The sequence below is a fragment of the Scomber scombrus genome, chromosome 9 (assembly GCF_963691925.1).
Source record: "Scomber scombrus chromosome 9, fScoSco1.1, whole genome shotgun sequence".
In the NCBI taxonomy this organism is placed as follows: domain Eukaryota; kingdom Metazoa; phylum Chordata; class Actinopteri; order Scombriformes; family Scombridae; genus Scomber; species Scomber scombrus.
Window position 1 is genome coordinate 10,544,383 of NC_084978.1, and position 27,654 is coordinate 10,572,036.

The 27,654-nt window shown below is 40.2% G+C and overlaps 1 protein-coding gene across 1 annotated transcript in view; it reads left to right on the forward strand.

The window, feature by feature from the left end:
• The window catches only part of pcdh19 (protocadherin 19), a 51,394-nt gene extending 30,480 nt beyond the window's left edge, over nucleotides 1-20,914 (forward strand). Inside the window, exons 4-5 of the mRNA XM_062425007.1 lie at nucleotides 75-247; nucleotides 20,300-20,914. Coding sequence (XP_062280991.1) covers nucleotides 75-247; nucleotides 20,300-20,859 — 733 coding nt within the window. The 3' untranslated portion in view covers nucleotides 20,860-20,914. The remainder of the gene's footprint in view (nucleotides 1-74; nucleotides 248-20,299) is intronic.
• Nucleotides 20,915-27,654: the final 6,740 nt, after the last annotated feature.

Sequence of the window (27,654 nt, forward strand, 5' to 3'; positions counted from 1 at the left end):
AGGAGAGCATGTGAGAAAAGGTGATGCGACAGTTAATCAACATTTCCCTCTTCTCCCTCCTGGCCCCCATGTAGCACATCGACATTCAAGGACCTGGAGGGGAACAGTCTGAAGGACAGTGGCCACGAGGAGAGCGACCAGACCGACAGCGAACACGATGTCCAGAGAGGACACTATGTTGACACGGCTGTCAATGACGTGCTGAACATGACTGTCCCCCCTAATGTTTGCCAGCTGCCTGACCAAGGTAAGAAAATGTGTGCGTGTGTGCGTGGGCTCTGTGATGTGTTTTGCCAGTTTCAAGATAAGACCAGCGCGTATTTGAGTGTTCACCTGAGTCTGTTAGAGCATCTTCTAAGGTGCATTATGCCCATTGCGGGCCTCAGATGTGCAAGTATGAATAACATAACAGTTTTTTTTGTCTTTGATGTCCTGCTAGAGCAGCTAATGTGAGGGATCTGTGACAGCTAAGGCTACCCTTTGATACAAGCTTAGGCAACATTATTGACTGATAGTAGCTATGTCTGCTCTTGAAGGCAGGCCAACTTCAGATGTGCTTGAATGGCAGCAATTAGGCCCACAAAGGTAGAAGGTGGAAATCTACATATCTCCACGTGCCCTCATCCATTATTCAGTGGGATCATTTAGCAGGGAATTAATGTTGATGTTTCATTTCTGACTCACCGTTTAAAAAGACATCCACATGGTTGGCAGAAGTCAGTGTAAGGGTCATGTTCGTTTTTAACTACTGCCAGTCAGGCTGAGGAGAGAGTGGGTCAGTGCTATGGAAAGAGAGAGAGAGAAAAAAAAAGAGAGGGAGCAGGATAAAGCTGTCTGGAGCAGACCTGGATGTTACTATATGCACCTGAGGGTATTTACAAAGCTCTGAGGAAACACTGCATGCACAGGTGCAACGGCTCAGTAGAGCATGAGTGCCCGTATGTGTGTGTCTGTGTGTGAACATTTTAGGAAGAGTCACATTAGCAATTTTTATTGTGAGCGAAGGGGAAACACTGGACATTTTATTTTGCAAGCATACTCTTGAGGGTGGCGCTTAACAATATCACTCATATGTTATATTTGCGCTGTGCTCCAATTTGGGAACTTCCAAATTTAGGTTTTTCTTCCCTCGGTTAACGTCAACATTATTTTGGTTCCTTTTTTACTAACGCTGCCCCAGTAAAGCTGTCTACTTTCTCACTACTCCACTTTCTTCTTGCTCAGCTCATATAGGAAATAAATTTTAATGAGCAAGAGAAAAATGAATCCTACTTTACAAAAATGCATAAAGGAATGATGTGAGATTTGTTTTTTATTATTTATTATTTATTCACCTATTCTTATCAGTGGTCTGTGAAGTGTGCGTGTGAGTGGTTGACAAAGCAGTAATAGACACATGTGAGCCCTTCTCTGTTACCTGGCATATTTAGCTAACCTCACTCAGAGCAAATTTGCTGTAGATGCTATTTGACTGGAGAATGATAATATTACAACGTATATTTTCATGTTATTTGAGAGTAAAAATGGATCTCCATACATTGCTAGTAGCCCATTGTAATTACTTGGCTGAGAGGGGTCAGGAAGTATGATGACCATTAGAATCAAGTTGTACTGGGTGTCCTCTTTGCAGCATCAGACGATAATGAACAATGAAAAGTGAATTTGCTGACTATTGGCTGCCAGCTGTAATTACCTCACAACCCGCAAAAATTCCTGTACCGCTAAAAAATGCATGCTGACAGGTCGTCTAGTAGTGGGATCTCATTATTGGAGACAATTAGAAATGATGTACATGAAGAATATTACAAGTGGGGAGAGCTCTCTGAGGCAGTTCTTTTTTTCATTAACACCACCAATGATTGTATCTGTTTCAGTAAAATGGATGCATGCCTCCTGAATGTGTAATGCTGCGCCACATTGCTGGTAACAGAACAAGAGTCTATTTCACAGTGCTGTCCGTTCTTTTGACCAGAACAAATTGATGATAACAAAGTATCTGTTTGGAATTACAATTAGGTGGTTTGTTATTGGCTTTTGAAAAGATTATTATTAATACTGCGGTTGTCTACAAAAATGTCTTCACTTGGGATTTTTTTACCCTCCCTTTGTTTGGAAAGTCAGTCAGCAGTAGTGGTCACACCAGAGAGTAATGAGAGGCTGTTCATAATTATTAAATGAATTGACCAAAGATCCTTACACGTGCAGAAATGTAATAGCACAGCAAAATGGAATCGTCCCTCTATTACCATCCTAACAGTCTAATTACATAGTTAAAGGGCATGGTGGGCTGAAAGAGATGGGCAGATTCAGCATGACACAGTTGAATCTGTCTCTCCTGTCGTATGAAGACTTCACGTCATCACATTCTTCTTTCTGTCTGTGGCTCCTCAGGAGAACACTAGCTTCCTCATTTCCCTGCTTCTTTCTCCTCTGTGCAAACTGACTCGAGCACAAAGGCAAAAAATAGAACAGTGGAGGTTGATATAATATGAGAGCCACGGTGGTTACAGTCATGTGATGATGTGGTTTTGCTTTGAGCTCATCTGTCTTAATTGACAAAAATGGACACTGTGCGCTTGTTATATTGAGTGAATGGAGGGAATTGTCAGAAAACAAATAGGCATGTTCACTAAACACCCTGCTGCTTAGATGTCTTCTGGGAGTAACTCTGTTGTGTGGTGCGCCTCTCCTGCCAGCTAAAGCAGAAAACAAGTTGAGAGACTGCAATTGCCAAAGGACAACAACACACACAAGCCGAGGATAGAAGAGCCTTGTTTTTTGTGTGTTTTTATTGTTCTGTTTTCTTGTGTTGATAAGTGTTGAGAACAAAAGGAAGCTGGAAGAAGGAAGGAGGAAGGGTTAAACTCTCGGGCTTTTACAGTGCAAATGTTTACCCTTCCCAGTGCCATGTAAAGGTGTTGTTTGCCCAGGGGACAAGGTGTTACCTTCATTGTTGTGACAAGACTCAGCTAACTAACCAAGATCTTTATTACAATGGACATTTTCTTTCTTTCGATTGCAGTTTAGGAGTTTGGTATTTGGCTTTTGTCCATGATTGTTTTATGCATACATCAATCCCCCTCCAGCCACTACTGAGGTAACTTTCAGCGAAGTGCTCGTGAAAAGATTTTAGACTTAAATCTGAGCAGATGCCTCTTCTTTTGAATCCCTGCCAAGAATCTAAAGAGGAGTGTGTGCTCTTTTTGAGAACCTGACCTGAAATATCCTCACCCAGTGGATTAGATTAGAGAAGTATCTGAAGAACAAATTACATTAAATCTCTTAAAATCTATAAAGGAAGGACTATCTTAAACATGTAATGGCTCCCTCATATTTGCCAATAGAATATAAATGGATGATATCGCTGTGACTATAAACTGAGAAGAAGAGCTATATAAAATGAATTTTTCTTTATCTTTATAGGCATGTCTGTGAAGTTAGGGGGATTTGGTGGAAATGTGCGACATGCTAGCTTTGGCTCTGTAGAACCATTAATGTCAAGGGAGAAGTAAGGGAACAGGCTCCGAGGGGGCTGGTGACAAAGGGAGCTAAATCTATTTTTTTCAACTTCCTTTGATTGTCATAGCTCACACTTAATTCCTCCCGGATATGGATGAGCCACGGTTTTTGAAGGATTAAGATTCATGTATTGTTAAATCACTCGAGTTATCTCCGCAGGAGGGGATGGGAGGGTATGATGTCTTTTTACAGTGTCCGATTTGTGGGTTTAGAGGTTCGTGGTCTTGGTCTTGGAATTATTTTCAGGTCAATGTGTAAGTGTTCATCAAAAATTTAAAAAAAATAAAAACCTTTTGGCTTAATAGACCCTACGGGATCCAAGACTGCTCAATTAGCTGGAGCAGGGAACAGGCCTCTTTTATTTCTGACATTCCTTGGCTTTCACCTCAGGAGAATATATCTCATCTATCTGTTAGCTCCCTATGGGTGTGTGCCTGAAGCTGGAGCACAGGAATGGAAGCCCCCTCCATGGGCCACAGACTTCTCCATATTCCCTTCTTCCATCGGCAGATCCACAGGGTTTCACTGTTCCTAATTGATTTCAGCCCCCCTTCACCACCTTTTCTCTCTCTTTCCCTCCATATGTCTTGCTCATTCTCTCTTTTTCCTCTCTTTCCATCTACTGCGTGAAACATCTCCAACCCACATCTCCAACTCTCTAACTTTGTGCCAGTCAAGCAGTTCCCTTACCCTGTTGAATTAAAGAAAGAGTAAAAGCACCTTACATGTTTCTGCTGCAAACTTGCCCTAAATTCAACACGGGAACATTTCTAGTTTGCAGTTCTCTGATCTACTAACGAAAATGCTGACAGGTGTCAGATTCAGGAAGGCAACAGGAACAGGGCTGTGCTGACAACACGAGAGGGGGAGAGCGAGTCTGTGTGTGAGCGGGACAGAGATGGAGAGATGAGCTGAGAGTCTAGTAAGCAGTCTTGGTGAGGGAAAATAAAAAAAAGAAACAATCTCACTGACATGTAGGAGTGATTTTTTTTTTTTTCTTTCTCTCACTCATAGATAACTGTGTGAATGTGCCAGAGGATTTGACTGATTCTCAAACAACATTTGATTGAATTAGGCATCAAAACTCATCTTGTGATTTGGGCTGGCAACAACACGTGTTGCGTTATGATATGTTATGATTAGATTAACATACAAACTCTATACTGGGACCATCCATTTTGATTTGGATTTGCCTAATCTAATGTGGAACCCGTGGAGGTAAAATGGCTGACAGTGACAAAGAGCTCAGTGCAATACAAGCATTAAGGAAGATAGAGTGCACACACTGCATGCTCAAACACACCAGAGAGTGCTTGCAAGCAGGTGTAGCGAAGTCTGTAATGAACAGCCAAGATACAGATTTTGCCTCTGAGATGTGAGGAAATATAAGGAAATAAAATGTTATTTCAAGCTGTGTCCATCTGTGCCCATCTTTTTTAATCGGGCTTACATCGGTGAATTAAATGGTGTGACTCAGTGAGGTCTCTGGCTCTGTCTTATTGAAATTACACTTAATATAATAAAACGGAGCCGACTAATATTGATTTATCCCTTGCTAAAATAGATGAGACTGCTATCACTTAAAGGGAAGATGTGATTTTCTTTTTCGTACTTGTGTGAAGCAAGTCTGTCACTGCGTTTATGTGTGTGTTCTAAAAAAGATTTTTTTAAACAGCTGTGGTCTCTTGGTAGCATTTGTTTGCAGTTCTTGCATAAGAAAACAACAATTTCTTTAAAACTTGTGTGCATGCCCGTCCCTTTTTGTACTTAATTCCAAGAGGGAACAAGTTAGGAGATGTGAGGAAGGATTTAAACAAACTTGACATGTTTTGATTCTCTGTTAAGTTTCTACACGCGGCTCCTCTCGTTGCTCTTCTTCAACCCGCTCACACAGACACAAACAAAAACACATGCAAAAGGGCTTCATCTTCAGCCCTGATGCAAAACGTACAGTAATGTTAATACTATAATGGCATCCCCCGAACCCTCATTCTGCCAAAGCTCTCCTGAATATACCCTGTGTATTTAATCAGCTCAAGAGGGGACTGCTTATCTCTCTGCACTTGTCATGGATAGCGTATTGAACATATCAGAGAGAGAAATGGGAATAGTTCATTATTTTCTAGGGCTCACGATGAGCCTGATGTATCTCATTGCAGGCCCTCCACTGACAGCTCATTTTCTAGACAATCCTGGCATTCAGTTCACAACGCGGCAGGGCAAGAGCGAGGGAGAGAGAGACTGAGAGAGAAGGAGGAAACACAGAGAAAAGAGAGAAAATAGGGCTCCGGATCTCCATTGCTTATTCATGATGCTGTGGCATGCTAGGTGTGTTAATAATCTCCGCAGAAACCAAGTGAATCACAGTTGTTTGTTGAACACCTAGCCAAGCTGGGCCCCAATCGACAGCAGATGGGAAAACAGGGGGATCAGAATGATCCCAGACAGAGGGAGGGAGATTAAGAACAGGTAATGTGCTGAAGTTGATGGGGGGCGAGTATGTATTAAAGAGAGAGGAGAGGAGAGAGTACCTGAATTTTAAATCTCTCTGTCTAAGAGTGTGTACATACTATATTTGTGTGTGTTTGTGTGTGTGTGTGTGTGTGTGTGTGTGTGTGTGCGCGCGCGCGCGTGTGTGTGAGTTTGTGTGTGTGTGTGTGTGTGTCTAAAGGTTAACATTGGAGTGGGGGGTGGAGGGGGGTTAGAAAGATAAAGACATGGCACAAGATAGAAATACTATAGGCAGGGCCAAGTGAAATTGAAGGAGCAGACCCATAGCATTCTCAAGGCTACCAGCCATGTTGCTCCAGTTGATTCTAGTTCTTGTCTGAGGAAGTGAGGCAGCAGGCAGCGGTTTTTCCAACCGCAACATTTTGTGTTTAATTCTTTGAGGTCACCGCGTGGGCACAACCCCTTCTCCACTGCAATATACAGCAAGCAGTAATAAGACGGTGGGGTTAAACAGAGGGCTTCAGGCTAGAGGGAATGCAGCCTCATTTGTGCTTGTCACACACATTTAATAGACCTGTGTTGGGAAAGTTACCCAGTAAAAGTAATATTACTGATTGCTGATCAGTCTTAATAATGAGATTATTTTACTCATTAATTAAGGAGGGACGTAGTCACACTTGACAGTTACCCTCTAGAAGTCCCTGTTCTGTTCTGTCTTGAAAACCTCAGACACAAGTCATTTCTTATACTACATCTCCACCCCTACAGTGATAACTGCTGCACACTAGCTCACAAATTTATCTCAGCCTAGCAGGAGTTGACACATTTTGACCATTACTGTATCTATAATGGGACAAACTTTATTGTCCCACCAGTTTGCCGCTGTGGACAGGCGATTCTAATCTCAACACAATTTACATTTACAATGATAATCTTATCTTTGTGTGATATAAATTCGGCATAATGAGAGATTAACAGAATACATGCCATGGCGCTCTTTATTTACCTCCCACCCACAAACAGAGCAGAGGGCTCTGCATGCACCCGTGTCGTGACATTGAAAGAGACAATGAGCCTAAACAAATTATTTTTCCTTCAGAGATATGAACACAGGTTTTTATTCAGTGAATTGTAGCATAATATAATTCAATTAAACCAGTTCAGTAACTGTAATACTGTATATTAAAAATGACACAGTGGTCTGTTGCATTAGTGTTTCTGGGAACAGTAGTGTATTGACACTAAAATACTATCTCTCCCAGTGTGATTATTAACTTCACTCATTCTCTTTTCTCTTGATAACTGCAAATCAGCTGAGGGTATGATTTTTGTGGCACTGCCAGGGGAACACATCCCCAACTGATTAGCCATTGTTGTCCGTCGTGTCAGGCATGCAATTTGTGTGCGTAGCAGTAAAGTTGGCCGCCAGAACTGCTCTGCCCTCAGGACAGAAAATTGCAGAATGTTAAACTCCAGACTAGGTCCAGATCATCTGTTGATGCCTTGAATTCCTCTCAAGAATTCAAAACACACCTTTACAATAACATGACATACCACAGCTTTGTTACTGAAATGGTATGACTCCACTGATACCATGTGGAGTAAACAACCTGATGAGGACATACTATACACATAGACTAACTCAAAGGAGACTCAGTGTGTGGCTGGAAGTGGGCAGGATAGTCACAGAGTGACTGCCAAAGCAAAGCAAGGCTTGTATTACAGGGATCCCAGGATATCAGACACCAGGCGGCTTGTGCTCCCTCCAGGCAGGGCAGAGTCTGGCAGCTGGCCCACAGCCCAGATAGCTATAATCAGCTCCATTACCTGTAGCACTGACTCCCATTTAGGAGCCCTCATAGTGGAACCATGGCTATATACTGCCGGGACTAAGGATGCTGTGAAATTTACGAAAAGAAAAAATAGCATGCATTTGCACATGCTATAGCTACACCTGCTGCAGATACATACATTGTTCACACATGAGCACATTCATAGCTGCACACCACACTGGCGTATAGTGAATGGGGGAGAGATTTTCTGGGCATTATGTGTCTTGGCACGAGGCATTTGTTTTATCTTCTCCCTCAGTGAAAGGAAAGATTAAGAATATACTCTGCTCTGTTTAAGGGGAAAATCAGCTGTCTTCTGACAAGTACATTGTAGCCCGCAGTTTTCTGTCCAGAATACAAAGAGACATTTATCACTGCAGCTGGGTAAGGGAGGAAGAGAGAGAGGGGGTTCTCTTGTGCTGCAGCAATGTGCATTTTTTTAACCCCTATTACTTCCTTTACTGTGGGAAAAACATTACACCTACATCCTCTTTAATCCATTTGAGATTTCCCAATGTTCTATTTTTATTTCATTTCATTGTCTATGCTGATGCCTTTGTCATCTCCATCCTGGTTTTTATCTTGGTTCTCATCACCTTGTTTCACATGACAACATTATAACTCAGAGGGAACATGTAGCAGGAAGGTGTTAAGTTATGCCGTCCTCCTCAGTTATGGCAACAAAAGGTTACTACCTCAGGCATACTGCTATAATATTTCCATATTTTTCTCTCCTCATGTATATTCAGTAAGAATGATTTATTCTCTTAACATTATATTGCAGTTGAAATGCAGACTTTTTCTCACAGAGACATGGCATATACTGTGAGACACAGCACTGTCAGAATATGTGCTTTGGATTTCTGCTCAGCCTAAGTTTAAAAGAGGTTAAAGAGAAGTCATCCAAACCGTGTCTATCATTACTATCATTCATTCACCAATTAGTGTCAGTGTTACCCTCGCTGTCCCCTAGATGACCTTGCAGGGATGAGCTCACTATGTTGTAATTCAACATTTTGAGTAGGTCTCAATAGTGGGAGGCTGCTAGTGACCCAGATTATAAACTATTGATGAGAGAGTGAAGACATAGTAACATAGAGAAGGGACTCACAGAGGTATGTGGATCCATGGAGACCCTCCCCCCAACCTTTTCTTCCACCGGCCTCCACCAGACCTTGCTTGGATTTTGTCTCTCAACACGTCTTCATTTTGAAAAGCTCATTTGTGAGGTCTTTTTTTCTCATTCAGTGCATTAGCATGCATGCTAGTAATTCAGACTAAGGTGAAACATATTGTTTATGAGCTTAACATGGTTATCTAAGATTTAACAAGATATTCAATTGATCAGAATCTCCAGAATTGCAATCTGAGCAACTAGAAAAGTAGTTATTTTGACTTACTGTGCAATACTTGCTGTAGTCACATTACTGTTTGTTTAAGTGTGGAAAAGGTCAACAGCTGAACAGGAAGCAGAGTGGTGTTTCTACATTGTGGCGTGGCTGGCGGTGGTGAATAATCAAATTAAAGTACATTCATCAACATTAAAAACATTATTCACAAAGGCTGTTTTTGTATTGCAGTACTAATAAGATGTTTCCTTTAGGCTATCAAAAATCTTTCTGGGCATTAACCTAATTATCATATCAGATTAACATATTATGTGAAATCAGGTTAATTTGAACCATGTAAATACTACAGTAACTGTTACAATAATCTGGTTATTTACAGAATTGCATTCATAGCATGCAGAAATACTTGTGGTACAGGTTTCAGGAAGCGCCATTGTTTTTCCTCTCATGTTCATTTGAACAAGAGACAGAATTCACCGAATGGATGCATCTTGCCAGCCAAATGTGACTTTTCAAACCCCCGCTGTCCCCTGCCTCCTTAAAGGGGAGGATAAAAGGTAATAGGAGAGGTCGGCTGTTAAGTTTTATGGCAGACAGGAAAGTCTCCGAATGGCTCTTTTTAATGATGTGCCTGTTCTCATGCAGTCCTCGTTAAGGATTAGGCCAGAATGCATGCAGAGGACAGAGAGGGAACTGTGGACAGACTTTGCACTACCCCCAACATCTAGGATCTGCAGTGGGGGTCTTGGGCTCTTTTGTGAGTTCTCCGGCACATCTTAGAAACCCTGTGCTCCTTCTGTATTCAGCTCACATTAGCATCAGAAAATAAATAAAGCAAGCAATCAGGCCGTGACCTCTTATATCCACAGTGCTTCCAACCCACCCACCTCCCCCTTCACCCACCCTCCACCTCCTCCTCTTCCACTGCACTCTACATACAATAGGTTTAACTAGCTTGGATTTGCAACCGAATGTCAAGCATGGTGTTTGGCTTTACCACAGGGCAGGTTGTTCCTTGGCTCTCTCCAGAGAAAAGGAATTCGAGGATCTAGAGGAGCGAAGGGAATTGGATCTTTGACACCTGTCACTTCCACTCTGCTGCACCTTGCTCCCTTGCCACACATAAGGACTTTTCATGTCACAGCTCAACATGTTATCATGAGTGGGCACAGGGCCTGAGAAATCCAATTACTACCACTGTGTCAGACCCCTGCCATCATCCTTATGTATGCTATAGTCATGTTCCTCAAATCAGAAAAGATGTGCCTATTAGTTCCTTCTCTTTTCTTTTTCTCCATTTCAATCTGTGTGTCTTAGATATGAGCTGTAGTTCTTCTCATGGACTTGCTCACTGCTGACAATCTTCTATATATTGTAGCACTGGCTGGTGGGTGGCTAATGCTACAGACATTGGCTCTGACTGGTTGATATTAAGTGGTATCATGGTGCTGGCCTCACTGTGGTGATAATAGAGAACCTGGGAGAGAATCAGCATGCCTTCCAGATGCCAAACAGAATGGCCTTTGTGACAGGGAAATATATAGTGTGAGAAAGGCTTCCATCTTACTTTTCCTCTGCCCAGTAGGTGTAAATCTAATGCATCTACACACAGCAAGGACATTGCTGTTTTTCCTTATTTATTTTATTTGCTGCTCGTCCCTGAGTGACATTGTCAGTCTAGTTCAGTGGGGAACAAGGGGACTGTCTTTTCAAGTCGTGATCCATGTCCCAATGTGGCCCACCCCCTATTACTGTATATATCTCTGCATGCTGAGCTTAACCTGCCCCTCATACTTCATACAACCACATTAACCATGTTTCTATGTCCTACTTCCAGAGGTTGTTAAAATTGTCGGGAAAATGGACAAGTGGAATTTCTTTTTGAAAATGAAGAAGAAAAAAAAACGAGAAATGAGAGAAAGTTGGAACCATGCTGGTGCTTTTGCGACAAGATAAAATGGAATATAAAACGCATAGTCCTGCCTGACACAAAGTGAACATGACTGAATGAGAAGGCACATTATATTAATTATGTAAGGCTACTCTTTTGAGGCAAAGCTGAAGAGGGAAAGAGAGGGAAAGGAAATCCTAAGATATTGGTGTGTTGCCCAAGTGTGTCGTCCTCAATTGTTAGGACATAGACACACTGACAGGCGCTGAAGTATTGTGTTTATTTCATATGGCTAATAGAAATAGCAGTTGAGAAAGGGAAAAAATCAAAAAGGAACATTTATGAGACATTTCTCTTTATAGCAAATATGTGAGGATATGATGGTTTCTTATTATTCATAGATTATAGATTGTTTAAAACCATTAAATCACAAATCCGTTTCTAGAAACATGATTATCTGTGTTTTCTGACTATATGGAAGAATAAATACGATCACAAATAGAAATCTTGGTGACTGTGAATCATATTTAATTGGCTTCCTAATTGTTTGAAATTATTATTTATTATCTATGCAAAGACTGCAGTGTTCTTTTTCTACCATTAGGTGTTAGCCGTTAGTTTCTCTGACATATTGTATTTTATCCTATTTAGAATTGTTGAAACACTTGTAGTTGCAGAATAGTGATTTATTCCAGTCAATAACACAACCAGAGATTCAGTTTAGGAATGTCTACTTGTCAGTCATTGTTTAGGAATTAGATAAATTGACTTTAGCGGCTCACCTCACATAAGCACTGTTTTATTTGTCACAGTCAATGATCTCACCACCATCCCCAATCCAAAAACTCTTTTCCTCTCCATCCCCGCTCCCCTTAAAGCTTTCATCTACCCTCCCAACCCCATTCACAGATGTAATTTAAGAGTCTGTTTCTGTCCCCCTTGCTTCACTCAGACTCAAGGGTTTAGGAGTAAATTAGCTTGCTAGTTCGGTCAAGCTTAAACACAGAAATGCTGCAGTTGTTCCTGTGTATTTAAAGATGTCCTCTGCCGATGCATTGTGGAGGAAACGAGCCAAGCAGGCAGAGGCAGGCGGTTTGGCTGGCTGGCATGGCGGAGTGGGCTGGTCTGCAACTGGGACGCCAACAGCCTGCTGCGCTGAGTTTTGGGAGTGCATTGTACTATTGTTGTGGGCCTGCAGCGCCAGAACACAGGTTAATTTGAAGCCCATCATTAGAACGGCAATTTGGAAGCTGGGAATTGACAAGGGTGACATTTGCTGTGTCATTAGGTGAAGTACATCACAGTACAACACAATACTTGAACTACTGCATTGATCAAATACAAATACAAAACTGGAAAGTGCTGAATTAAATGTTGCACCCACTACTTATTATTGTTTTTGTTTTGGCATTTATTAACCCAGACCATTTCATATCTCTATCTCACTGAAAGCAACCACTACCATGAAAACCAAATTCAAACAGATAAATTCAATCAAATACAATTGCCAGTCTCTACCGCCTTTTGAATGATTCCTCTCTGCGTGAAGTTTCACCACAATATCCTATTTTAACTGAAAATACATAAAATTATGTGATGAATTAAAATAACATTCATTTTGAGTTTAATTTTATTATTGTTTTTATTCTGTATCTTTAATATTTTGAAATAATTATCTCTTTAAAACAACTCATCTGATGAAAGTCATCATCTTGGAATCGTTATATATGGTCACAGAATTGACAGTAATGTGATGCTCACCATAATCTCGTAGCAGAAGAAAGCACAGACATATTAGTTCTTTTAAAATGTGCAGTTATTAGCTGTATTTATATAAAGTCAAATATTTAACCAAAGTAAGTAACCATTTACTCAGTGTTTTTTGGTCCTTTGTGTAATTATTATGACTTGACAACTTATGCCAATATGACTTCAAATAAAAGTGTAACTTGTACAAAGTTGCAGCCCAAATGCTTCATTATTTGATAGTTACTTAATGTAAAACAACCAGCTGCTTGGCCATATTAGTGTGAAATAAATTAAAATAACAGTTTAACTCTTTGTGGCCAGAAAGGTACAAAAATTGTGTAGGCAACAATATAAGTAGTTTGCTCAGGATAACGGCATCACACCTGAACAAAATCTCTATATCTGTGGTTCATTTTCTACCATCATGATCTGTATGTCAGTGTCCAATAAGGGAGGAATGTTTTCTCTCCCAAGTCTCTGCATGTTGCTTAATTGGCAGTATGGTTGTATGATATCAGTCCAATGACACCTTCACAGAGGCTTCCTATCCTATTCCTATCTTGTGGACCTATAATTGTGTTGTATTGGCACTGTTTCCTATTTGGAACCTTGTTTAACCTCCTTTTATCTGTTTAACCCAACTCAGCCCCTTATAAAGTCATACTTCTTTTTCTAGGTTAAATCCGTTCAGAGTTTTTTGAGAGAGCTAACAAGGTTGAGTAATGTATGAACGCCTTGGCATGAATTATGATTTTTGGTTGATCTAAACACCCTACAGAACACACAATCATGTCCCTAGATGTGGAAGAGACTTCTGCTGAGGCACTGCGACCTCTAGGTGCCACAGATGGTAGGAGGGCACAATAAGATGAGAGAACCCTCTCAGCAAAATAGTATTTGTTGCCAGGGCAATGAAACCAGCCCACCCACATATGTCATCATGACAACCAGCTCACATCGTTTCCACTACATCAAGCAGTCCATTGGCTAGTGGTCCTGGTTTTGAACAAAACAGTGCTCTGCGATGACACAGTGATTTATAAAACAGCATAGCAATTGCTTTTTTTCCTCCCACTGCTGTTATACAGCTGTTAAACAGATGCTGTGTGTACCAATTTAGAAGCTAGTGCATTGTTTGTCAACACCAGTTTGGAAGTTCATTCTTTATACCAGGACCTGCTATATAATGCACATGCAGGGCTGGACAGGCCAGCGGTGAGGGAGGGAGCGGAGACTGTGGGAGAAAATGTTTCCTGAATGTGGCTTGAACTGTTGTTATCTTTTAAAACAATGTCAAGTACATGTGTAGAATAGCAAGTGTAAGACTAGTGCAAAACTAAGTTAACGTGACATTTTGTATTAGCTTTTGGGAGGACACGGGCAGGCTTGTTGGAAATGACAAGCTGTCAGACACTCTTTCCAGTGTTGGATGGATTAGACAGTGAATCCGTCCATTCTTGATAAATTGAATGGTACTAATGCTCAGAAATAGAACCAGGGCCACATGAACCTCTGGCTTCACCAGCCATATGACAGTACTAACAAGACCACCCGGTGAGTCTAATTTCCTTTAAAATTAATATTTGACTGTAGAAGTGTAGAAGGAATTCTGGCCAGATAGGCAGAAATGAGAGGAAGAGATTTTTGAGTGAAGGATTTATTTAATTACACTAATGTACGTGAGACAGAAGTACTGATGAGATGAAAGAGGACAGAAGGAGGAGAAGCATAAAGGATGGGCTTTCGTGTAGAGCTGCAAGGGATGAATCAGGGGGTGTTGGGCAGGGGGGATAGCTTGATGTGACTGAACCAGATGCTGTGGGGAGAAGGAGAGGACTCTGTGCTGTGCAGAGAAGGATGGCTTGCGTGGCACAGTAAGGGTGCCCCTCTACTGTTTGTAAAAACAAGACCATCACACTCCATCTTGCGGGTCCCGCAGGAGCCAGGCCTCCAGGCTGATTTATGGCCCACAGTCTGAATTGGCTGGCTGGGATGACAGCAGTGCTTGGACTCTCCCTGGTGAGTAGTGTAGAAGGCTGCTTGGCCAAGCCTCAGTCTCAGCTGGCCGTAGAACTGTCCTCTGCTATAGTTAGGGCAGACTAGATGTAAAGCCTCATCCCCAGTTTTAGGATCAGGCAGGGGCAACAAGGCCTGTTAGGACTCAAACATACATTGGACTCTGAGCACCAACCAACCACAGACAACCACCCTTTATTCTGCTGGTGCCATATTTTCTGAATTTTCCTCCCATGTGATACTTCCATCAGCTTCTGCATCACAGGCTCCATCAAGACCCTGTAGTAACAATTTAGATTTAATCAATCTTTGCCATGTGACTGCCAGGATGGAAAATTAATATGGAGAGCAATTAGAAAACAGCCATTTCACTGTCAAAGATACGATGGAATAACAGGATGAGAGCAGAAAGTGGATGGCATTTAGCTACAAAGCCGTCCTTCTCTACTCCACTCATACATAGCAGGCTCCCACGTTGTCCTCAAAACCGGTCAGCTGGACTGCGGTCACAATTATTTCTTTTTCTGAAAAATAGAATTGTCTACTAGTCCAAAGCATAAATGGAAAAAGACACAAAGCATATTGACAGAGCTGCTGTTTGCTCCCTCAATCACCGGAGTTGAGTAATTGGCTTTTCACAGGCTATATTTGATGGCTTTGTCAGAGCATTTTGATGGAGTTTAATATCAAAGACCATGAGGAAGTGAAATCAAAGGGAAACATTAAAGTCTATGCAGGCCACAAGTAAAGTGTATATCAAGGTTTAAATTGCCCTAAATTATTTCTTTTCATAACAGCTACATCACAGTAACATCTACTTCACACTGTCTGGCTGTCTGTTCAGGAGTATCTATTTTCATATGACAAAAAAAGTCAGGACATTCATTATTAGCTCTACAACAAAAATGTCAGCATACAGAAGAAATACAAAAAAGTAGTTTAAGCCAAAAGTGGCAGACATTCTTGATGAAATGATTTATCATGCCACACAGCTGTTCCAAATTCGTTTTAGGGTTTATATGCTGTAAAACCAAACTGACTGAATTGTGTCATCCTGCAAGTCCCCATCGTCTTGTGGCTCCAGTTAAAGTAAGATATACAGAATGAAGACTTTGTCACCTGAATATCAGTTCACACCGACCCAACCCCCTGTCTCCGGCCCAACAATCTGGCCACATTTTATCGTATTACATCATTGTTTTCAACCTCGAGGCTGTGTGCACTACATTTGGAGGGAAAAGCGCCTGTGTTTTCCAAGTAAGGCTCCATGTGTTAGCCAAACAGGACACGAAAGAGTTGGCGAAAGCTCAGGGAGTTTTATGGGAAGTTGTCTCTTTCAGTGAACACATTTGTGTCCCGGGGATTTTAGTCTTTTGCTGATTCCTAATTTTTTTTGCTACATTAGCAACACACAAATAGCACCTCCAGCTGTATGACATGAAGGGATCATTATAGTGCACAGGGGTAAATTGAGCAATGAGCTTGTCAGGCTGTGGGATCCCCATGCTGAAGCCGAAGATCTGCATGCCGTAACTTGAAGTTAAGACGCCTTCATCTGATTGAGGGAAAGAGACAGAATTGAATCGGCTGCTGGCAGACTGCAGATGCTAGATGAAATGACAGGGGACATGTGGGTTTTTCTCCCCTTGCTGATGCGAAGTGGTGCTATTCCAGGTAACTACAAACAGTAAAACATGGCCAGCATTATCAGGAGAATTTTGCTTTCACATTTGTCAATATTTATTATTTTCCGATGCATGCACATCATTACATACATATTTAAAGTGCTCGACAGTGTCTTTGCCAGTCTTTGGACCTTAATTCAGTATTAAAGTGCAGTATGTCTGATTTGATAGCAGCACTCTGTCACTTGATATACTTGATACATGGATTTTCTTTAGATTTTTTTTTGCATCCGCTGCCAATTAGACTGTTTGTATTCTAAATGTGGAGCACTAAAAAACAAAAGCAGCCTCCCACTTCCAATGGAGCTCCCTCAGTAATTAATAGGTATTAAATCATAGATAGGAAATGTTCCCAATGACATCCTGCTCCATACTGTACTTTACGTCTGTTCCTGGAACTGATTGGCAAGCTTATTTTCCTGATGACTTTGAATACAGATTCACTGCAGGAGGTGCCTTCACTCTCTGCTATTCTCTAGTTGTTGACTTCCAAGCCTAAAGTAAGCTATGAAAAACTTTCTATTACAGTTTGCTCATTTTTGTTTGTTTTTTTTTTTGGGTGGGGGGGTTCTTTTTCTTTTTTGAAAATGGGAGGAGATTGTGTTTTGTTGGAGGTCGATGGCCTGCCACTTTTTTATTTAAATTTTGTTCTATTTTTTGTAGGTCTTTTAGAGCAACATCTGCGTTTTATGAAGCTCTAAGCAGAAGCAGGATGTGTGAGTGTTAATGGCACTTGGCTTTCATGACAATATCATTTACAACCCAGTTGCTCTCCCATAGACCCCTAAAAGAAAGCAGCAAAAAACAGCATTCACTGCATATGCATGTACTGCTCAGTAGAGAGCTTACAACTTGTGTATATTTCTTTGTGCCTCGAGGCTTTTCATGCTTTAGAAAGTGCTCCGGGCTATAGAAAAAAGCAAAAGAGGAAATTACATTCATTACCAAGATGCTTGTAAATCTTTAATCAGTGGAGAAAAAGATCTACTTTGTCAAACAAGATTTTTTTAAGAAATTTCAAATTACTAAAGCTGAAGTCTAGCATACAAGTATATGTGTAGGCTACAAGATTGAGATATATGTTAAAAATGTATATTACATATTATACAGTTGTTCATTGCCTGCACTTTCTAATACAGTCTTTTTTTACACATAAACTCTCCGCCTTCTAAAAAAAACTACAGAATAATTTCAGCAAGTGCCCAAAAACAACATGTCCAGAAGCCCTTTGTAACCATTGATTTGTCACATCATAAAACATATTTATTTTTTAACAGTGATTTATAATGCTTTTGAAAGGCGCAGACAAATAACCGATAACTTCGTCAGATCAGAAAACACTTCCACAGTTTGTGTCCTTGTTGAGTGAAAGGACCAACAATATATATTGTCATTTAAGACATTTGTCATTGGAGGAAGAATATACTATTCAGGCTGCTAATATCTGTCAAAGAAAAGGCAGCAAAGGGCTAAATTCAAAATACAGCTCAATACAAAGCAATAGGATTAAAAAAAGAACAAGGGATTTGAAAGGGCTTTTAAAAAAAGACTATGGCAGTGGACAATCTAATCTACATGTGTAGGCATGTTTTTGTTTTTTTTAGTTTTTTTAATTCATCGCTCTCTATTATGTTTCCAGTACCTGGTAAAGACTCTCTGTTGTGATTGCATTATTACATTCTGATTGGATCCCTTTTCTTTAAACAAATCCCCCAGCTTCATGCCTTTTGTCTCCTTGATTGCCGCCAGTGGAGTTTCTTGGACCAATCAGCGTTCATGCAAATTTATATGCATATATAGAGTTTGCAAGGAGTGAAAAATGTATTTATTTTTTCTCATTCTTGGTTTTTAGTTTTATGAAAAGAATTTCCATAAACTAATTTATATAAAATTACCTATTCCTGCTACAGTATTGATAATGAATATAATAGTAGATGTTAGTTAACATTTGTTCAGTTAATATTTTCACACTGAACTAAATTCTGCTAACGTGTGAGTGTTTTGAGAACACATTTATTTACTTGTAAGCGAGAGGATGTCTGAATCTGCATTTACTAGAGAGAATGCCATCTCTGTGTGTGTTTAAATATGTAAAGCTTTATTTATGTAGCACTTTTTGAAACACACAGTTACAAAGTGCTTCACAAACACACACATGCAAAATTAATACAAATAGATTGAACAAATAAAGTTATTTACAATATAAAATATAATCGAAAAACGGACCAAACTGAAATGAAACGACATGAGAAGAAGAAGGGAAGTATATAAAAAGGCTTGCCGATACAAAAAAAGCATTTTTAGGTGTCATGTCATATTGTGTGTGTGTGTCTGTGTGTGTGTATTTAGACACACATATGATCAAAGGAAACTAATTCAGTGCTGCCACTGTCTCATTGTGGGGCATTCATGTGGACTGTGGTCACTAATGATCTGCATTCTTGGTGCTGGTGTTCATGTTTTCTGCCTACAGGCAAGATGATTATTTCAGAACTTCAATTCCCATATTTGGATTCAAACAGCCCATGATACCCTTTACTCATTTATTCAGTCATTTAGTCACTGTGTTATCTGTCAGTCTCATCAGATTATACTTTATGAGAGACAGCTCTGGCATATCTGCCCCTGAAAACCCTGTCTCCAATCTTTAAATATCGATCCCCAGGGCCTAAGCAGAGGTGCCTCTCATGAGTGCAGGAAAGAAGGGAGAAAAACAGATCATTAGTGATTTTAATTAGGTGATCTGTCAAGCTGCGATTGCCAGATGTAAGCGTATGCATTTGGGTCGATGGCAATCCCTCTCACAATCCTCTCTTGTCACCTTGGGCCTCTGGAATGGAGGATGGCTCTTGCTCAGATAGGGAGAAGCAGTGTGGGAGCTCAGAAATGTGTCATTGCATATCTCTGTGGCAGGTTCTTTCATAAAACTGGAGCTGGTGGAAACAACACTACAGCACAGTGAAGGAGGGGGATGTTATGAAAATGAATTGTTATGTTTTCTAGGGCTCAATCATTTAGAAAGAGTGTGCTATACATTTTTATTATTATGATCATTATTTTTCATCAAATCTACAGAATAGAATGACTGCATGCATTATAAATATTCTAAGCACAGAGTACTGGTCTATGGGCAACTGAAGTAGGTGTGTGAATTAAAACAAATTACAGCATTTTAATTCGAGGACAAGGGCATGACACTTTTTTTGTTATTGTAATGATGCAAAAATGTTTTTTAAAGTCCTTCCCTAACACAACAAAGACCGAAAGAGTTCAGTTATACAGACTCAGAAAAATCTTTTTTTCACTCCGGCGTTACACATCATTGCATATTTATAACTCGGCGCCAGATGACAGAGGCAGAGAGGGAGGGAGAGATGAACCAGGCAAGCAACAACACCGCAACTCGTCTGGTGTCTCTCTCTGTGAGATATCTGATTGCACTGTTTAAACCTTCCTTTCACCAAGTGTTGCTACAGGAAACCTAATTATATAAGAGCTGCAAATGGAGTTTTGATTTAACAATACGTAATTTAATTGATATATTACAAGTGCCCCAAACATTCAGCTATGGTTAGCAGTTAGCAGTGTTAACGGGGATGCAGTCTTGAGCAGATGCAGGAATGAAGTGCAAGTGAAAGCAAATCAATCAAAAATGTTTTACTTTGCTTGTTCTAATAATACGTTTCTGCATTGTTTTTCATTTACTTATTCTATTAATTCATGACCGACAAGCGATTCTTAAAAGGTGAAAGTAAAGTTGGTTTAAAAGACAAATCTAACAATCAGTTTTTCTGTCCCCCCCCACAGATCCCAGTGAAGGCTTTCACTGCCAAGATGAGTGTCGCATCCTAGGCCACTCTGACCGCTGCTGGATGCCTCGTGTCTCCATCCCAGCACGTGCCAAGTCACCTGAGCACGCCCGTAATGTCATCGCTTTGTCTATCGAGGCCACCACAGTGGATGTGCCCCACTATGAGGATGGCACCACCAAGAGGACTTTTGCCACCTTCGGCAAGGATGGGCCTGAGGACGTGGAACGGGGCGAGATTAAGGGAAAGCGGACTCAGGAGTCTCAGGTGTGTAGCCCCAAGGCCAATGGAGGGGCCGTCCGTGAAGCTGGCAATGGGCGTGAGGCAGCTAGCCCCATTACTTCCCCTGTGCACCTGAAGAGCCCAATGTCCAAGCCGTCATCTGCCTACAACACATTGAAATGCCGCGACGCAGAGCGAATTGCCAACCACAGCCTGCTGCGGCAGCCGGAGGGGAAGGACAGTGAGCCGGCTGTCAGGGAGATCAACACGCTTCTCCACGATGGCCGAGACAAGGAATCCCCAAGCAGCAAGCGCCTGAAGGACATTGTGCTTTAGCGAGCTTCTCTATGACACACACCAACATGCTTACACACATACAGTGTAAACTCACGTATATATACCCCGCAATAGCTGTGTGTACACAGAAGAAAGTCAGGCTGTGGAAGTAGAGAGACACACCCATTTGCAGTATACAATAACCAAGAACCAGCTTGGGCTGAGGATGATGAACTGTAGTATGCTGCAGCTAGTTGTGTGCTCACGCAGAGGTAGTGGATGTGGCTTTGTTGTAGTCGCAGTACTTTCTCCTTGTTTGCTTTTTGTTCAGTTTTCTTTCTATCAGTCTGCAATGAGTGGACAGGCAGGTTACTGTTGACTGCATGGACATGGCCAGTGGAGGTCTCCAGCCCTTGCGCCAAAGCAGGACACTACATGTTTGGACACCTGAGGTGCCAGTTCATAAGTACAGTTATGCCTTTTAAACTTTTGTATCACAAACTGATATTTGCCTTCATTGGTTTTGCAGTTTGTTCTAGCTGCCAAAATCGCTCTGTGTTCCTTTGTATAGTGAGCTCCGTCAATGTAATAAACAAGACATACACAGGATTCATCTTAAAATATCCTCAATTTACTCCTTCAACAGTTTTCAGTGCATTCAGGAGAAGGAAAGGGAGGCTTCTCAGTCTCATCTGCCCCTCTCCCTGACTAATAAGAGAAACTTTCTCTGCGTATCCCTGAGGACATCCTAGTGTCATCAGACTGTGAGGTCTTTACAGTATTTATATTTTATCACGGATGGAGCTAAATGAACTCTCGCTATCTGCCCAGCCGCTCTGAACACTGGAAGTGGGACAGACAGATCCTTGTGTTCAAATTGAGTTGTATGAAAAAAGACTTAATGCTTTTGAAAATCTCCTGTGCCCAACCTTGATTGTAGCCAGTGGAGCACAAATTAGAACTTTGTGCTCTGGTCTTGTACTTTTTTTGACTTTTGACTATGGGGCTAGGATAGAAGGGATCGTCACTCATGTCTTGCTATGTGAAACTCTGTATAGGGTTTACTATTATCATTTTTAATAACCTGTTGTTATGTGACAATCCCTTTAATGTTTTGTTTCAAGAGAAAAAAACAAATAAACATTGGTGTTCAACTGAAGCTACAGTAGCGTTTGTTACACAAACACAAAAATGAAAAAAAACATATATGCCAAAATATATTTTATAAATAATTTAAAAATGTATAATGAGAATATTTAATGATGTGTAGTTATTTTATGAGTAAGTTATACTTGAAATTAACTTGCTTTTGTTCATTTGTCCTTTGCTTTTATATTGAACCTGATTTGTTTTTTATTTTCAAAATGAACTTGGATTATTTTTTTGTTTACTGTGTGACCCCTGGCAACTGTTGACTTGCAGTCTACCTTGTTGTAAAGAGTTTCTTATTGGTCAGTTCTTGTGCCATCAAGTTTCTGTGTGGGCTACTAGAAAATGTAAAAAGACAAAAAAAAAAAAAAAAAAAAACAACAACAAAAAAAAGCGATTTCAGCACCAACATTAGTGTCAGTTCAATGAGCTTAGAGTGAGATAGCAAAAGATACCAAAAAAGATGCAAACAAAACCTTAAAGATTGCAGGATGTTGCTTAATCTTAGTATCTAAGGAGGAGAAAGAATGGCTCAGAGTGTTCATCAAGATGGTAACAGGGTTTCACCTATTTTATCTGTCGAATGAGTCAGCTTTCTTATTGGGCCAAATCAAGTTTAAACAGGACTTTTTCAGCTTCAGCTGAGGGTACACGGACATGCAGACTAGCTTTGCTCAGCACTGCTGACACCCTATGCCATCTGTGTTCAGTTGATCTCAAAGATAAGGTTGAGACCAGAGTGGTATAAACAAGGCTCTCCCCTCCTACGAGCACCACACAACAGACTGGGTGGAATCGTGTTTGAATGAACTAAGGTCTTGGAAGAACCGTGTTGCACATCAGCAATGTGGTTTTATGTTGCTTTGCAGTAAACTATGTACAATGTGGAAAATATGAATGAAAATGGACAAATTGCATACAACAAACTAGATTTTGTAGCTGAATGTTTTGCTGGTCTCACCCATGGCTTCTGGCAACATGAAAATCGGAATAATCACTGAATGTATACAGCAGCTTATAATTAAACTATTAAATGTGTTCTGCTTCCTTGTCTTTACTCAACATAAATCTGTTTTAAAATCTAACTAAAATTTAAATTCTCCTCACTTTTTATGTGAGGCAGTATAAGCTACAATGGTTCTGCAGCAATTGTACATATTTTTTCTACTTTTCTAAAGGGAAGAAATACATATTTTAATATTTGGTGGAAACATTTTGAGTTTTGCTATTTCACTGTCACCATCATGGATTTGACTGTTGCCATCTTGGATTTTTGGAGCCAGAAGTGACCATATTTGGACGATCCCAGCTGCTAGCTGCTGGCTCTGGTAGCACAGTGCATTTACAGTCTATGGTTAACTGTGATAATGCTAATGATAATTTTTTTCTACTGAAAAAAAAGGCTTAAAACCATTAAAACAAAATATGCTTACTGGAAAAAACTGAATGGCCAAATCTTTAGAGGGTCTTTTATAGGTGGCCAAAATTTTACAATTAACTTTCATGAACTGAAAACACACTGTGAAATAACAACATTACAGATGCACCTATACTCGGTGAATCTGAGGTAATGCGATGGTTACGTTATGTTATCAACATTGTCGCTGTTTTAGCAACCCGTCCATGTAATCAATCAAATGAGAAGTTTTTCATAGACTTTCATACAATCAGACTTTTTTCTGGAGCCAGTGGAGTCACCCCCTGCCGGCCATTAAAGACACATTAGCTTCACTTTTCAACAGTGGTGTGCAATCAGGGGCAGCAAGACTAGCACTGCTAGCCCTGTCAAAAATGGCTTTTTTACTGTTTTTTCCATAATTAAAAGGTCATTCTGAAATGTATCTGGAGTCAATTACTTGTTCAGTATGCAACTTTATCCAGAAAATGAATGGTTATATTTTGTGGAGCTCAAATCTCCTATATCCTATAAACGCATCACAGCTCCTTTCCTCTGCTGGGGCCAGCACTAGTTGCATTGCTAGCCCTCTGATCGAGCTGGACGCTGCTATTGGGTGCGTAACGTTGAGTGACCGTATTATCAGCCAATCAAATTTTGTCAAGCAGAGTTTCTAGTGCTGGCCTGGGCGTCGTCATTCAAATGAGCTTGGCTGATTGGCCCATGGGCAGGTGCGTGATGACGCACTGTCTGTTATTCTGGAAAGGTGATGGCGGTTGATTTAACAGCAAGATCGGTAGATAAAGATATGATTGCGGACCTGCTTCGGGTGCCTTTTTCATCATGAAAGATCGCAGGATGGATTTCATCTACATGTAATCGGTGAGTGCTAGTTTTTTTTTTTTTTTTTTTTTTTTTTTTTTTAACTTTCTCTGGACCAGATTGGCGCTGCTGTTGGGTTAATCTCTCTCTCTCTCTCTCTCTCTCTCTCTCTCTCTCTCTCTCTCTCTCTCTCTCTCTGTCTCTCTCTCTCTCTCTCTCTCTCTTTGTGAAGTAAATTTAGAACCGTTTTTGGAACATGTTTGTGTCTGTTATAGAAATTGATTTTATTTTTGAAGTGATTTAGAAGTTTCCTCTAAGGGTGCAGAGCAGTTGGGCAGTATGTGCTGTTTTTGATGTTGTGTCACATGGTATGTGCATTGTAAAGTTGCCAGGGACCTAAGGGAAGATGATCTGATGGCGATGCTGCACAGTGGTGTCTTGATGCGTTGCGGATGTTGATCAGCTGTCATGTTGGTGTCGATTAAGTGCTGTTGCATAATAGTGGCCTTACATTGGATTCGCAATGTGTATGTATTGTAGGACATAGGCCTATATGTGTGCGGCTGCTCTGTTGGCTGTATCGGCATACAATACTTTCTTTTGGGGCGGGAGAGTTGGATTTTGGTGCTGGCTCTGACTGAAACACCACCACACGCTACTGCTTTTCAGGCAGGGAACTACCTGCTTGGGTGGAAACAATGTCTAAGCCTCTGATTGGCTGTTTCCCCTTGGCAACGGTTGACTGACATCTGAGGACCAGCGTGCACCGTGAACTTCAGTGGTGTGCTATTGAGAGGAGCCTTCTATAGTCTACAAATATTGATACAAAACCAAGGCCACATAGCATAGGTCATGCATTTTAGCAATTAAACAGTCTAACCATAACCCTTTTACAACATTTTACATCAGGCTATTAAGTTTGTATTTTGCTTGGACAGTGGAATCTAGCAAGCAAGGCTAACTAGCTTCCACCAGGAAAATGGAAGCTAGTTAGCCTAGCTTAAGTAACTGGCAGTGATTTGCAGTAGATGTTGCTTTGTGTTTACTTTATTTTAACACCTGCAGCTGCAGTCACCAACAGCTTCTGCACACTCAGTTTGTGTCCCACATTAGACAAAATAAAATGTCTAGTGAGCATCAGCTGTCTTTTTCATGTGTACACATGATGGCAAATGAGTAGACAAAGTAGTCAAAACTACAGGTAGTCCTGTAACCTCAGCTCTCAGTACCACATGATTTGAATCATCATACAGGAAGTAGTAACATTGAGTAAGCAGCTGCTAACAATGTTGGTCACTCAGCCAGCCAACTACCTGTGTGACTGTAAGAACTGAAATTATATTAGGAGCTATTTTTGTTATTTTTAGTGCCCTTCCAAAATGAAAACACAAACTAGAAGTATTGACATTATTAGTCCATCCCATCTAGGATAACACTACTGAAGGCTTTCACTGCAGAAGAAGGAATACAAGATTTCTTCTTTTAGTAATTTACAATTTTGACCACAATAAGCGCAAAAATCTAATAAAACTGAAAGGACATGGCTATACCAATTTCTTAGTAAAAAAAAAAAAAAAATATTAGTTTGACATCAACATTTGAGTTTAATTTGCATTGAAATGACCATGAATTAACTTAGATAATCTGAAAGCCAACTAATGATGTGAGTGTGTGCTATGCATCGAGTTTTTGTATTTTAAAGTAGATTTAACCTTGACATAATTCGTTTACAATCTGTAATATGATGTGAATGTCTGAGAACTGCTCTTTGAAAAGCATGATAACACGTGGAGTGATGTCTATTCTATCCGTCATAATAAAATGGAAATTAACAGTTTGAGTTGAGGCTGGATCCAACTCTACATTAATATTCCATGCATTCACTGTTGCTCTTTCCCATTATTTCCAAAGCAGACCTTTGGGAATGTTCCAACAAGTGATGTAAGTGTGTGCTAGTGTCTATTTCTGATGGTAGTGCTCTTTTCATTTGTTAGAGTGGGTCACACATGCCATTTTTAGGACATTAAACATCCCCAAATGTCTCTCAAAATCCTACAATACAGACAGTAATCAGGCAACCCAGTATTGTGGCTGTTCATGAAAAAAAATCATAAAATATAATCTATATATTTGTGTACACAGGCAGGAATTTTCCATTTTTTTCATGAAACTCAGTACTATTTTCAAATTAATATATTTCAGCTGAAAGCATCTTTTGTGCCTGCACCACGTACAGCGCTTGAGCACTAGTCTGGTGGGCGGACTGAAGGACTCAATGCCGGGAAATATTTTCCTCACTGTCACTTCCTGTTAAGAATTTCCTTTAATGATATTGTTAATATTTCCTAACACAAAAACTTGAAAGTGTCCTTGATAACTCAGCAATACAATGCTGGTTAATGCTTTGGCCATCCATTTTAATTATTTATCCTTTGATATACTGAGAAATCTTTTTTTATTTTCTGTCAGTTTGGGATAGTGGAAGCTTCGTTATCCATGATCCTCCGGCACTGTTAGTATGGAGATGAAGACAGTCCACTTTGTTACCCACTTCAAAACTTTTATTTACTATTACATCTACTATTTACTTTTAATTAACACATTTATTCCAAAGTGATTAAGATTTTGTATGCGTTCATGAAGTCCTCCCCTTCACACACAGCAGAGATAGTGTTGTTTGGATACTTGTGATTGAGGCTGACTGGCAGCAGTATGAAATTAAATGAATCCCACCGATGACTGACAACCCAAAAAAGGAGACAAATGCGTCAAGTCCAAACACAACACAATGCCCTCCCCAACCTTAACCTACCCTTACACAAAATTGCATCAAATTTTGCACCATAACCACATTAACGAGATGAAGATGGGTTGTCAAACAGAGTCTACATTTCATATCACTCATTTTATCTCTGCACTTGTCACCTTTCATATATTTCATCACTTTAGACTGTACATTGCATTCACCTCCACTGTTGCATTATTCAATTATTTATGCACGTGTCACATGTAATTTTTGCTCTTGTCACCTTCATATATTTAATACACTTCATTTCTTTGTCCATAGCACAGTCCATATTTCCTTTGTACAGTCGATGTATTTCAAGTTTATATCCCGTTTCAAAAGTGTTTCTTTTTGTAAACATTCTGTAAATAGATTTAAAAATGTTTTTTTTTTTTTATATATTAGTTGTTTGTGTAGTTGTTTTCCATTTCATTATCATTATTATTACGTTACATTTCTCTATCTTTTTCTCCTGTATTACATTTTTTTGGGCACAATCGCAAAGACTCATTCTTAGTATGCTTGCATTGGCTAATGAAACTGATTCTGATTGAATAGGCTTTGTCATTCTGGATATGTTGGATATTTGCCTGGGCATCTTTGCAGCCTGGTTTCCTCCTTTAACGATAATCAAATCAAATAATTCAATTAATGATGATTAAAGAGATCATAATGCCTTATATTTTGATACTGATGTTTCATA